Genomic DNA, 13,663 nt, shown 5'->3' with positions numbered 1-13,663 from the left:
TCCCAGCAATAATACATTATACAGCGCAATGCGGAATACCACCAGCTATAGAGGACTACAACAAATCCCAGCAATAGTACATTATAAAGTGGTACAATGCTAAATACCACCAGCTATAGAGGACTACAAAACCCAGCAATAGTACATTATACAGCGCAATGCAGAATGCCGCCAGCTATTATGTACTATTGCTGGGATTTGTTGTATTCCTCTATAGCTGGTGGTGTTCTGCATTGCGCTGTATAATGTGCTTTTGTAGTCCTCTATAGCCGGTGCCATTCTGCATTCATTGCTGTATAATTTTACACTTTCCATTTCACTATATTGCACACCACACTATCTTTTTTACTTCCACCGCTCCAAGCTTTCTCCTGTGATGGACTACAACCTCAATACAAACTAGTAGTCCTATCACTGGAGCCATTTTCTAAACTTTATTTTATTGTTTATCTGATTAATCGAACTTAATAATCGGCTAACTAATCGATTTTGAAAATAATCGTTAGCTGCAGCTCTACACACACACACAATGCAATCTCCTTAATATCCTCCAACTACTATGTAGCGTAAGGACCTGACTGATTGGGTAGAATAGGTAGGTCCTAATATTACATGGATTTGGTCAATCTAAAGTTGATTGTACAAAGACTGTAAAGCGTGTTGTGACCCTAAGAACATTGGTGATGTGCAGTGTTGTTTTTGCGACAAACATCCTTTTAGGAATTATGACCAAAAAGTTCAATTTTGGTCATCAGACCAGAACACATTTTCCCACATGCTTTTGTCAGACTTGATGTAGGTTTTTGCAAAATGTAGCCAGACCTGGATGTTTTTCTTCGTAAGAAAAGGCTTCCGTCTTGCCACCCTACCCCACAAAACAATACTGTGCATCGCCAAAAGATCATACACACAGTGAAGCATGGTGGCGGTAGCATTATGCTTTGGGGCTGATTTTCCTTCATTTGGGGCTTTAGTCAATGTGGAGGAACATATGAACAGTTCCAAACACCAGTCAATTTTGGCACAAAACCTTCAGACCTCTGCTAAAAAGCTGAAGAGGAATTGCACCTTTCAGCATGACAACCACCCAAAAAGCATACCCCCAAAAGCAACAAGAGAATGGCTTCCCCAGAAGATCAAAGTTTTCCAATGGCCCAGCCAGAGCCCGGACCTGAACTAAAAACATGTGGGGTGACCTGAAGTGTGTCGTGTACAGAAGATGCCCTCGCAATCTGACAGATTTGGAGCACTTTTCCAAGAGAGTGGGCAACGATTCCAAAGGCAAGATGTGACATGCTGATGGACTCCTAGCCCAAATGACTGAACGCTGTCATAAAATCAAAAGGCGCTCCAACACAGTATTAGTTTAAGGGTGTGTATATTTATGCAACCACATTATTATAAGTTTAGTTTTACTTTTTCCACCTTTAAAGGATTTGAGTTTGTTTTTCATTGAATTGCATAGATTATAGTCACATTAAAGGTGAAAAACATTCAGAAGCAATTAACCTTTGTCTGATTTTGTACATCTTAAAAACTTGCCATTTTTACAGGAACATACATACGCCTAAGTAAGGCCAAAACATAACCCGTCTAATAAGATTTCTCTATGCCACTAATGCAAGACGCAAAGAATCACAAGATGCTTCACAATAACAAGGAAGATTTTTTTTCTGTGGACAAGGACACACAATGCTTTCTTTAGGGCTGCAACAACTAATCGACATAATCGATTATTGAAAAAGTTGTCAACTTTTTCAATAATCGATTAATCGGCTTCCGATCAGTTGGCCCTGTTCACGGCTCCACACACTGTGCGACGCACCTCCTCCCCACCTCACGCTCGCCGCTGCCAGACCCGCTCGCATCCACGCTCCACACGCCGCACCTCCTCCCCGCCTCACATTTCCTGCCCATCCACATCCACGATCGGCACAGGGACGCGGGGAGATGTAGTAAGGAGGAGCAGGTGTGGGGGGATGACAGCCGCTGATAGACAGGTCCGATCTCAGAAGCAAGTTGCTGGAAGACTGCTCAGGTAAGCCTGCACTTTCCCACACATGGTGCTCTATAATGTATTGCTGGGATTTGTATTTCTCTATAGCTGATGGTACATTGTGCTGTATATTATACATAGGAATACAAATCCCAGCAATACATTATACACTGTATGTATAATGTATTGCTGGGATTTGTTGTACTCCTCTATAGCTGGTGATATTCTGCATTGCGCTGTATAGAGGACTACAAGTCCCAGCAATAATACATTATACAGCGCAATGCAGAATACCACCAGCTGTAGAAGAGTACAACAAATCCCAGCAATAATACATTATAAAGTGGTACAATGCTAAATACCACTAGCTATAGAGGACTACAAAACCCAGCAATAGTACATTATACAGCGCAATGCAGAATGCCGCCAGCTATTATGTACTATTGCTGGGATTTGTTGTATTCTGAATTGTGGTGTATAATGTGCTTTTGCTGGGTTTTGTAGTCCTCTATAGCCGTTGCCATTCTGCATGCATTGCTGTATAATTTTACACTTTCCATTTCACTATATTGCACACCACACTATCTTTTTTTCTTTTTTACTTCCACCGGTCCAAGCTTGCTCCTGTGGTGGACTACAACCTCAATACAAACTAGTAGTCCATCACTGGAGCCATTTTTTAAACTTTATTTTATAGTTTATCCGATTAACCGATTAATCGAACTTAATAATCGGCTAACTAATCGATTTTGAAAATAATCGTTAGCTGCAGCTCTAGCTTTCTTTGCATTCAGATTGTGTGCAATGATCCGAAGTGCAATTCAGCAATCATAACATTTGCATGGCAGAAGGCAAACACAAAATGATGCAACAATTTTGTTTGTTTTAAATCAGTTATATCTTCTATTCAAAAACTCTTCAAATATATATATATATATATATAGTTTTTGTTTTTTTCACTTCTTAATTTGCTAATAAAACGTTAAAATGACAACACAATTTACAATGCAAACTACAGAACACTCACACGTAGTAAACAAAAGATTAACAGAACTGACAAATATCCCTCGTTTAGTACAGAGGAGTGCGCTTGTCAAATCAAACCTGAAGGAGGTGAATCAATGGGCGGGGGATTAATAAAAAGTGCCTTATGCTGGGCACACGCCTCACAACCATCGCAATACTTTAGTCTTGCGATGGTTGTAAGGTAATTAAGAAAACGTACGATCTGCCCATCTTGGACAGGCAGACCGTACTTGCGATGATCCTGAGGGGTGGGCTTCCGATGACCGCAATGCCGAACAGGCAGTGTGCGCTTGCGCACACTGGCCTGTCCGGCTTTTGTCTTGCTACACACCTGCCGAACATCGTATAATGCTCGGCGGGTTTTCGAACATGTTCGTAAGTTTAAAGTCGTGCGACCTTACAGTAGTAGAGGTCGCACGACTTCCACACACCTTAAGATAATCGTACGATCGCGGGATTTCCCGCGATTATCGTATGGTGTGTGGGCACTCTTAGATCTGTTTTACTGCAACTGGTGCTGTTGCCCATAGCAACCAGCTTCACAATTTTTCCCACACAGCTTAGAAATAAAAACGTAAAATCTAATTGGCTGCAGTTGAGACAAAGTTTTTTAAATTCCTGTAATAAGTTACAAAAAAGGTAAAAAAAAAAAAAAAAAATGTCCCCAGGCAGTGTTTACTGGACCAAGTAATATTATTTAATTCTTAGATCCAAATGTTGGCCATACACATAGGAGGGCCGATTTATAAGGGCACAGGTACACAGCTGCACAAAATGCAGCATTTTACCTTATGGGTCTTAACGCAGGTGTATGGTTGGCTATGGCCCACTGCACACAGCCACGTAGAGATCAGATCCATAACATCAGAGAAAAATCTGTGTCTGCGGTCCTGCACATTGACCGTATTTATGTAATGGTTTGTGCCAACGTTTACATTCTTAACCTGAAAATGTTTGCAGCAACAGAAACATGGCTGTTAACTTCTCCCCAAAAACCATTAATAAAAACAGGTTAAATAGTATTGGGCCTAGCACAGAACCCTGGAGCACGCCACTCCCGACCTTAGGTCAATTCAAAATAAAACCATTTATGGATACTGTCTGAACATGTTCCTGTAGCCAGCGTGTACATGTATCCATGTACACACCATTTCTTCTATGCCCAGAGACCGCAGCTTGGGTATCAAGCGTTTACATTGTACTGAATTGAAATGCCTTTGCAGAACCCAGGCACACTACATCCACTGGCTTCTCTCCGACTCGCCCCCTCATAGAAGGTTAGTCTGACAAGAAATGTCCATGCTGGTTGTCACTTGTTTCATTTCCAGGAACAAAAATCTTGTTGATTGTCCTCATCATTCCCTCAAACAATTTGCATACTATTGACATTAAACTGACGGGTCTAATTTATTGGTTGGCATATTGAGCTGTAGCTTGCGGTATACTGAGCTTAGGGTGACTGGAGGACGCTAGTTTGTGTCCTCCCGTTACCCTAAGGAGAACTATGGAGAAAAGCCCTGACCCCAGAGTTCTCCTTTAACACAAAGCAATAGTGTAAACAATGCCTAACTCCCAGGCTGGAGGCTACAGTTGGCCATACACTGCTTAGATTTCAGTTGCGTCCTGCTGATTGGGCTAAAACTCAAGCCGCGTGTGGTCCCTGTTGGCACCCTCCATGATTTTAAATCAACTTGCGTCCAATGAGCTGGGCTAAATGCAGAAAAGTCAACATACGTAAACACAGGTAAACGCACAGCATGAATTATACCATATACCACCATTCGACACTTTTGCCAAACAGACATGTGCTGACAGGGTTGCACATGCATCCTGTCTGCGTACGAGCACAGACACCCGCGTCCTGCCATAGAGAACAGGATGCTGCGTACAAATCACGCAGAACCTGTCCTTCCCAGGAGCGGCCCGATACGGTCGTGCACGCCACACAGATCTGTACAGACCTGCTCTTAGCAGTGAATGAGGCCTATACTATGGGCAGGAACCCCATGGTAATGGTCTTTGTACAATCAACTTTACATTTATCAAAACTTTGAAATATGAGGACTAACCTAATCTTTCCAATCACACTGACCATCGCACTGCACAGCTGCTGGTAGATCTGAAGGAGATTTACAATCGGATTGTACACTTTTGTGAACACATCAGTAACCCAAATTGGGGTTCCCACCCACAGTGTCAGGGTCCAACTGTATAATCACATTTACCAAAATTATGGAATGTGAGGACTGAGCTCATCTTTTCCACTCAATCACACTACATGGTTGTTGGTAAACCTGAGGGAGATTGCGCAGATTGGGAAGTGTGTGGTAAGCTTAAGAAGCTCTGCAGTAGAAGAATTGTCTCTGGAGATGGAGGGTAGAAGCAGTGTGGGTGTTTGGGGGGCACATCCCACATTATCATCCCACTCAGCACCCCCCAATTCTAAATCACAATCCTATGGATCATGTCTGTGCAATCCAGGTTGCTCAGTTGTAACCTATTGCATCAATCATCCCCATTAATAAACAGGAATTCTTTAGAGACAACACAAAACTTTAATAGAGTGATCAGCACACAACAAAAGCAGACCCCTCCCATCATCCATCACTTATCAACTGTCACATGATGACCCACAGCACACAGCTATGCAATGCTCTCACCTTGCACCAGCTTCTTCATCTCCCCATAGCGAGACCACAGGAAGCTCTTGTTGTCGATTTTGGGAGCGGTGGCGGAGGACGCGAAGCGTCGCCCCACGTTCGGAGCGCCGGAGGGATGCAGATGGGGCTGTGGAGGGGTGGGGGCACTGGGAGAGGGTGAGGCTGGCACCGGGGGTACCTGGGAGGATGGAGGAGCAGCCCCGCCATCCCTGGCCGTGCTGTAGGCAGCAGAGGCGGCCCCTCTCCACACGGAGCAGCGCAACAGCCGGCACACTAGCACCGCCATGTCCGAGCAGCTCAAGAGGATACTGCTACACGCTGCGCCCAGCGCCACAACAAGCCAGGCAGGACACGCCCCAACAGTGCTTCGACTGGCTGAGAGTTCGAAGAATGGGCGGAGCACGGAGCTGAGGCCCAATGGAAAAGAAGGCAGAGAGGACGTGTCCAGGCCGTGCTTTGTTGTCTCAGGTCTGGTTGGCACGCCTAGTACAGGCAGGGGATACGTGTTGGGTCCGGGCGCCCCGTGCGTGGCATGTGCCAGCTAATATAGCAGCGGATCGGATGGGGGGGTGGTAGGCACAGCCTTATTATACCCTATGGAGCTGTGTGCAAGGAAATATGTCCCTGGACGTGTACGTGATTGTACAATTATAACGTTATGCTGTTAACGTTCATGAAAGGAATGGGACATTTAAAATCTGCAAGTAAAAGCAAAACATCTGCAATACCCACAGGGCCGGTGCTAGGATTTTTGCCAACACAGGCAAAGTTGAATTTTTGCGCTCCCCACCCAACCTCCCTCCCCCCCTAGAAAAGCTTGCCCTCTGCCAGCTGCTGCAGAGAAGGACCCTTTCTCTATATGTGGAAGCAGTGGTCCCTCTGTAGAGATCCAACACGCTCTTTACTGAGTCAGAGCTGGAGCTTTGCAATCAGCAGGGAGCATGAGCTTCTGATGATTGCACAGCTATAGGTCTAACTCAGCAAGTGGTGTGTTGGACCTCTGCAGAGAGACTGCGGGGTCCCACAGAGAGCAAGGGTCTTACACTACAGCTGCTGGCAGGGACAGGCTCTTCTAATTAGGCTGTAGCTGCTTTCTACAGAAATTGAACTTTAAGACATTGAAAAGGTTTTGTTTTGATGCACGTGGAATGTATTTAGCTAATTTAAACTGAAAGTCCATTATGGATTTAAGGTTTGTGGGTATAGCAGAAATTCCTTTTCTATACTAAAACAATCAATATTTGAAGTTAAAGCCCTAGTCCAAGTTTGGTGGGCTCTGCAGGGTCTCAGGTGGGCTGGTCACACCCCTGCACACCTCTTACCTGTCAGCCCGATCCACTGTCAGCCTCCTCCACCATCGGGCTCCGCCTCCTCTTCCTCTGCGGTTGTCGGGCCCCGCCTTTTCCTGCGCTGCCACCACTGGGCCAAAGCCTCCTCCTCTGCTGCCGACACCGAGCCCTGCCTACTCCTCCGAAGCTATTGGCTGTCACTGACTCAGCAGCGGCTGTGAGGAGGAACACGTCGCTGCACAGATCACTGACAGGTCGTCCTCCCTTAGTTCCTCTTCCTGGCTGGGCCCCCCATGTTGCGGGCCTCATAACGGCCGTCTGGGTCGCTACGGCGATAGTTCCGCCACTGGTGCCAGGGATTTTGAAAAATGTGTGTGTGGGGTAATGAGCATATAAATGTAACCACTGATACTATGGTGATAGCAATAGTTACAATGATATGCTCATCCCAAGAGACTAGTAGAGACCATTAACAAGTTGCAAGAGACTAGTAGAGACCATTAACAAGTTGCAAGAGACTAGTAGAGGCCACAAACAAGTTGCAAGAGACTAGTAGAGGCCACAAACAAGTTGCAAGAGACTAGTAGAGGCCACAAACAAGTTGCAAGAGACTAGTAGAGGCGACGAACAAGTTGCAAGAGACTAGTAGAGGCCATGAACTAGTTGCAAGAGACTAGTAGATGCCATTAATAGGTTGCAAGAGACTAGTAAAGACCATTAATAGGTTGCAAGAGACTAGTAGAGACCATTAACAAGTTACAAGAGAATAGTAGAGGCCATTAATAGGTTGCAAGAGACTAGAAGAGGCCATGAATAGGTTGCAAGACTAGTAGAGGCCATTAATAGGTTGCAAGAGACTAGTAAGGCCATTAACAGTAAACTCATAGGATAAGCGCAATATAATTGTGTATGGCCACTGGGGTGTTAAAGGAGACTTCTAGAGGACATCAGCATTCCGCAAGAGACTAGTAGAGGCTATGAACAAGTTGCAAGAGACTAGAAGAGGCCATGAACAAGTTGCAAGAGACTAGTAGAGGCCATGAACTAGTTGCAAGAGACTAGTAGATGCCATTAATAGGTTGCAAGAGACTAGTAGAGACCATTAACAAGTTACAAAAGAATAGTAGAGGCCATTAATAGGTTGCAAGAGACTAGTAGAGACCATTAACAAGTTACAAAAGAATAGTAGAGGCCATTAATAGGTTGCAAGAGACTAGTAGAGACCATTAACAAGTTACAAAAGAATAGTAGAGGCCATTAATAGGTTGCAAGACTAGTAGAGGCCATTCATAGGTTGCAAGAGATTAGTAGAGAACATTAACAAGTTGCAAGAGACTAGTAAGGCCATTAACAGTAAACTCATAGGATAAGCGCAATATAATTGTGTATGGCCACTGGGGTGTTAAAGGAGACTTCTAGAGGACATCAGCATTCCGCAAGAGACTAGTAGAGGCTATGAACAAGTTGCAAGAGACTAGAAGAGGCCATGAACAAGTTGCAAGAGACTAGTAGAGGCCATGAACAAGTTGCAAGAGACTAGTAGAGGCCATTAACAAGTTGCAAGAGACTAGTAGAGGCCATGAACTAGTTACAAGAGACTATTAGAGGCTATTAATTGTGTATGGCCACTGGGGTGTTAAAGCAGACTTCTAGAGGACATCACCATTCCGCAAGAGACTAGTAGAGGCCATGAACAAGTTACAAGAGAATAGTGGAGGCCATTAATAGGTTGCAAGAGACTAGTAGAGGCCATTAATAGGTTGCAAGAGATTAGTAGAGACCACTAACAAGTTGCAAGAGACTAGTAGAGGCCATGAACTAGTTGCAAGAGACTAGTAGAGACTATTACCAAGTTACCATAGGATAGTAGGTTGCAAGAGACTATTGCAAGAGACTAGTAGAGGCCATTAATAGGTTGCAAGAGATTAGTAGAGACCATTAACAAGTTGCAAGAGACTAGAAGAGGCCATTAATAGGTTGCAAGACTAGTAGAGGCCATTAATAGGTTGCAAGAGATTAGTAGAGACCATTAACAAGTTGCAAGAGACTAGTAGAGGCCATAAATAGGTTGCAAGAGACTAAGGCCCAGTCACTCATGTTGAAAGGAAATCTGAAATGTATATTTGGTTGTTTTTAGTGACTTGAACGATCTCTTTCTTCCCCATTAGTTCTCAGGTTTAGTAATAGTAACTGCTGCCATCTAGTGTTCATTTTAAAGAAGGCAAACCAGTTGTCATTTCTACATGCGGATATTTTCACACATGGATAAGATCAGACAATTCCATCATTTTTCTGAAGTTAGAAGATGGAAACAAACATGAAATCACATTTTGTATATGATGTAGGTCGCGGCTACATCAAATACTTTAAGGAGATAAGGGCTAAGAATAGGGGCATATAGTTTGTAGTATTTGTTAGAATAGCCATCGGGACCAGGGGATTTATTATTAGGCATGGATTTTATGATGTTAGCTAGCTCCAAAGAAGTAAAGGGAGAATGGAGTTTATCTAATTGAGAATTCATCAATGAAGAAGATGAATATTTTGTAATATTTATAGCTGCCTCGTCTTTCAAGTTGTATAATGATTTGTAGTGAGGATGGTGTATGTTTGGAAGTAGGGCGAAGCAAGTATGGGATTTTAGTACGAATAGTCTGATCTTTCAGAAGGGAAGCTAGACGTTTGCTGGCTTTATTACCAGTAATATAGAAATTGGACTTGAGATTCATAGTTTGTTTACAATGATATTCCATGAGGAGTTTCCTAAGGTCTAATCGGAATCGTGACAAGGCCGAAGATCTTGTGTGACACGGTTGCAGTTTATTTTCAGCTTCAAGTTTACGAATATTTGAAATCAAGGAATCTAGTGCTTGCGACCTCTGCCTCTTAAACCTAGAACTAAGCCGCAACAAAAGACCCCTAGTGTAAGCCTTATGCGGGTTCCACACAATGAAAGGATCCTCAACTGAGGGAGCCTCGATATAAAAAAATTCTATTAAAATATTACGGATCAACTCAATGTTCTTGGGTTGCTTCAAAAGATAAACATTGTTACGCCAAACAAGAGTTGGAGGTAGGATGTTGTGAAGAAATAGACATCAAAACTGGAACATGGTCAGCCCAGGTAATATAATGTATGGAGGAGTCCTGTATCCAAGGCAATAACAGGCGATCAACCAGCAACAGGGTGATCCTAGAGTAGGAGTTACAAAGACGTCACAAAAATCAGAGCAGTAGTTTTGTTCCCTGTCGTGTTGACGCCAAACACCATGAAGGCTGTGGTTGATGAGGATGAGTTGGAGGGAGGGCAGATTTCATTTCGGTGAGGAAGTTGAGTCCATGGACCTGACAGGGACCAGATTAAAGTCGCCGCACACAATCAGTGCGCCTTGTTGGGCTTTCTCTGCTTTTTTAAATGTTCTGTTAAGGAAGCGTGTTTGGTGGGAGTTTGGGGCATATATATTCACTATGGTGTAGATCTTGGAATTAATGGAGCACACTAAAATAACATCCCAGGGAGTCTCAATGTACCTCCAGTTGTTGAAATGACACTGTGTTTTTAACAACCACTAGTACTCCTTTTGATTTGGAAGGAGCGTTAGCTGTGATGATTGTTGGAAAACAAGGGCGGGATCACTTCGGGGCATTGCCATGTTGGAAGTGGGACTCCCGGACACAAACCACATCTGCCCGGTGTTTGATAGCCTCGGGCCAGAGAGAACGTCTCTTGGCAGGGTGGTTTAGATCCTTAGCATTAAGAGATAGCAATTAGATTGCCATGGGCTAAGGAGGAGATTAAGTCGTGGGTGTAGATGTTGTACTCACTCACTCATGCCAGGACGGAGGAGAGGAAGATAAAACCAGAAGATAATCCTGTGGCAGGAGTCAGGTCACTCATCGACAGGACTAGATTCAGCTTATGCGTACAAATTAGTTTACTAATTTGTATTGAGATTGAAGTACAATTCGTTAAAATAGTACCAGCATATAAAGTTATTTTTTCAATTTCATAATAAAGAGTATTATAAAAACTTTCAGATGTGATTGTGGTCCTTCCCTGCATGTAAGTGACCTAAAGATGTATCTGTTGTGTATGCTTGTACTAGGTGATAATGTAGCATGGATGTCAGAGAGGTATGTGTTATAGCAACCCAACGGTACAATAATAGAAAGGAACAAAGAGAAGTTGAAAAAAGGATAAAAAATACAAAACAAAAAGATAATCCAACAGCACAGAGCCCAGAGAAAGGGGAACAGTTATTCCCACAGATAACGGCTATGAATTAAGTGAAAACATGGTTCATGAACTGCACAGAACTAAAAGAGATTTATACACTCCACATGGATATGTAGGTGGAGTACCTATCATTAAGGGGACTATTTATAACCAATTTGCTGAGCCATTCGCCCTACAAATCTACCTGAATGTTCATTCTATGCAAAAGCAGACTTTCGTAGCGCCGTCCCTATGAGGCAGCCTGAGGTTGCTGCCTCAGGTGGCATCTCTTTCGGTCACATGGAGGAGAGGGCGGCAGGCAGAGCGACATGGCCAGATAGCCATTTCCCAATCAAGCTCTGAGCAACCTGGGACGCTCTGGCCAGCGTCCTGCTCAGCTCTTGGCAACCAGTAAAGTCACTGGTTGCGAGGAGCTGAGCGGGACGCTCTGGTTGGCATCCAACCCAGCTCCTGGCAACCAATGATGTCACTGATTGCTAGGAGCTGGACGGGACACCAGCTAGAGGGGAGCCAGAGCTGGGCGGGGAGAGGATGCAGAGGCCCCCCCCCTATCCCCTCCCCAGCATGCACCACCCGCACTACCTCAAGGCGGCAAAAAGGCTAAAAACATCCGTTCTTAGATATATACAGTATTTTCAGGTCAAAGATATGTAATGCATTATGGCCACTAGATGGCAGAGAGAATAGGAAATAAATACAGTAAACTCTGTTATCTGGAATTCAACTAACCAGAAAAAAAAATTCCCGTGTACTCACTGTTCTGCTGATCTACGGCATGCATTATCCTGGAAACGATCATGTGCCTATTTGTCTTCATTTGTTTTGGGTGTGTCTATTGTCTTAATTTGCTTTTGATTACTGCATTTCAATATTAATATGAAGTCAATACAGAGTTTATGTTATGATATGGCATAGTATGGTATGGTAGTTGGACGAAAGTAGTCTAGTTGGACAAATATTAGTTACATAGTATTCGAGGTTGAAAAAAGACACAGGTCCATCAAGTCTCTGAGGAAATTGTCCAATTGCTTTTTGAATGATTCAGGTTGACAGGTTAGAGGCGTTGTTGTACAACAAAAATCTCAAGATGAAAAATGCACATGCCCAAACAAAAATCTGTTCTTTTGATCAATGAAAATCGGCCAGTTAGTGGTGCTGACGAATGTTAATTGCAAACTACATTGGTCTGTGCATGATGGGCTAGTTGAACGAGTGTGAGATGTCTGGACAAAAAAAGTTGTACAATGGTTGTAAGGTGTATGACCACCTTTACGGGGAGTTTACTTTACTTTTTGCCTATACTCCTTAGTGAAGCTGATTCACTATAGTTGAAAGTATTGAAGTCAACTACTATTTTTTTTATTATTACAGGTATTTATATAGCGCAGACAATTTTACGCAGCGATCTACATACAGGTGAAACTCGAATAATTAGAATATCGTGCAAAAGTAATTGCAGTAATTGCTGCAAAAGGGGCCCAAACCAAGTACTGAGTACATATGCATGCTTGTACTTTTCAGAGGTCCGATATTGTTCTATGTACAATCCTTGTTTTATTGATTGCATGTAATAATCTACTTTTTTGAGGTTGTGGATTTGGGGTTCTCTGGGTTTTCATGAGCTGTAAGCCATAATCATCACAATTATGACAAATCACGGCTTGAATTATCTTGCTTTGCATGTAATGAGTCTATCTCATATATTAGTTTCACCTTTTAAGTTGCATTAGTGAAATAAATAGACTTTGCACGATATTCTAATTATTCGAGTTTCACCAGTAGTTGCACAGTCACATCAGTCCCTACCCTCAAGGAGCTTACAATCTAAGGTGACCAGAACAGGATCTGCATTAGACGACATAGAGGACTCACATGTAGTAGTTTCCCATTTTTGTAAAGCTTTGGCCACTTATAAAAAGCTGTGTGTGGGACCAACAAATAAATGAAGAACAACGTAGGTTTGGGAGAAAATCAGTTTCCTAAAATTAGGGTCATTGGGCTTGTATATGAGGATAGAGTCTCCTTTTAAAATGAAGACAACATTCTGATTTGTACTTCTGGTTAATGTATTAGAAAACAATAGTAGGCGTTGCTACCTTCTCATTTGGAACAATGGCCACGCTGTCATTATGACACTTATTCTGCACAGCATGTAGACGTGCTCTCCATGCTCATGAACAAAACATCAGCACGCAGCCAAGGCTGTACTGACAGAGAGATAAACAAAGGATACTGGCTGGAAATGTCACCTAGGCCACTGTTTATATTCTTGAGCAATTGTATCCAGCTTTCGATCGCAAAAACAGCTGAACAGATCCATACACTGTAAGACTGACTGTTTCACTACAAACAATGACATAATTGAAACTGGGGGTGGCAGGTTGCTGTGTTTCATTGAAAAGCTGACTGAAAATAGCCGTATTTATAGCCAGCATTGGGCTGTTAGCACTGATTT

The 13,663-nt window shown here is 43.2% G+C and overlaps 1 protein-coding gene across 1 annotated transcript in view; it reads right to left on the bottom strand.

Annotated features, from left to right (window-relative positions):
• Positions 1-6,018, bottom strand: part of LOC108784493 (5'-nucleotidase domain-containing protein 2-like) — a 58,163-nt gene extending 52,145 nt beyond the window's left edge. The window contains exon 1 of the mRNA XM_018553334.1: positions 5,683-6,018. Within this exon, the coding sequence (XP_018408836.1) occupies positions 5,683-5,968 (286 nt within the window). The 5' untranslated portion in view covers positions 5,969-6,018. The remainder of the gene's footprint in view (positions 1-5,682) is intronic.
• Positions 6,019-13,663: the final 7,645 nt, after the last annotated feature.

The sequence above is a fragment of the Nanorana parkeri genome, unplaced genomic scaffold (assembly GCF_000935625.1).
Source record: "Nanorana parkeri isolate BGI_ZX_2015 unplaced genomic scaffold, ASM93562v1 scaffold116, whole genome shotgun sequence".
NCBI classification, from domain to species: domain Eukaryota; kingdom Metazoa; phylum Chordata; class Amphibia; order Anura; family Dicroglossidae; genus Nanorana; species Nanorana parkeri.
Note: the sequence above shows the minus strand (reverse complement) of the source record. Positions and strands in the feature narration are given on the sequence as shown.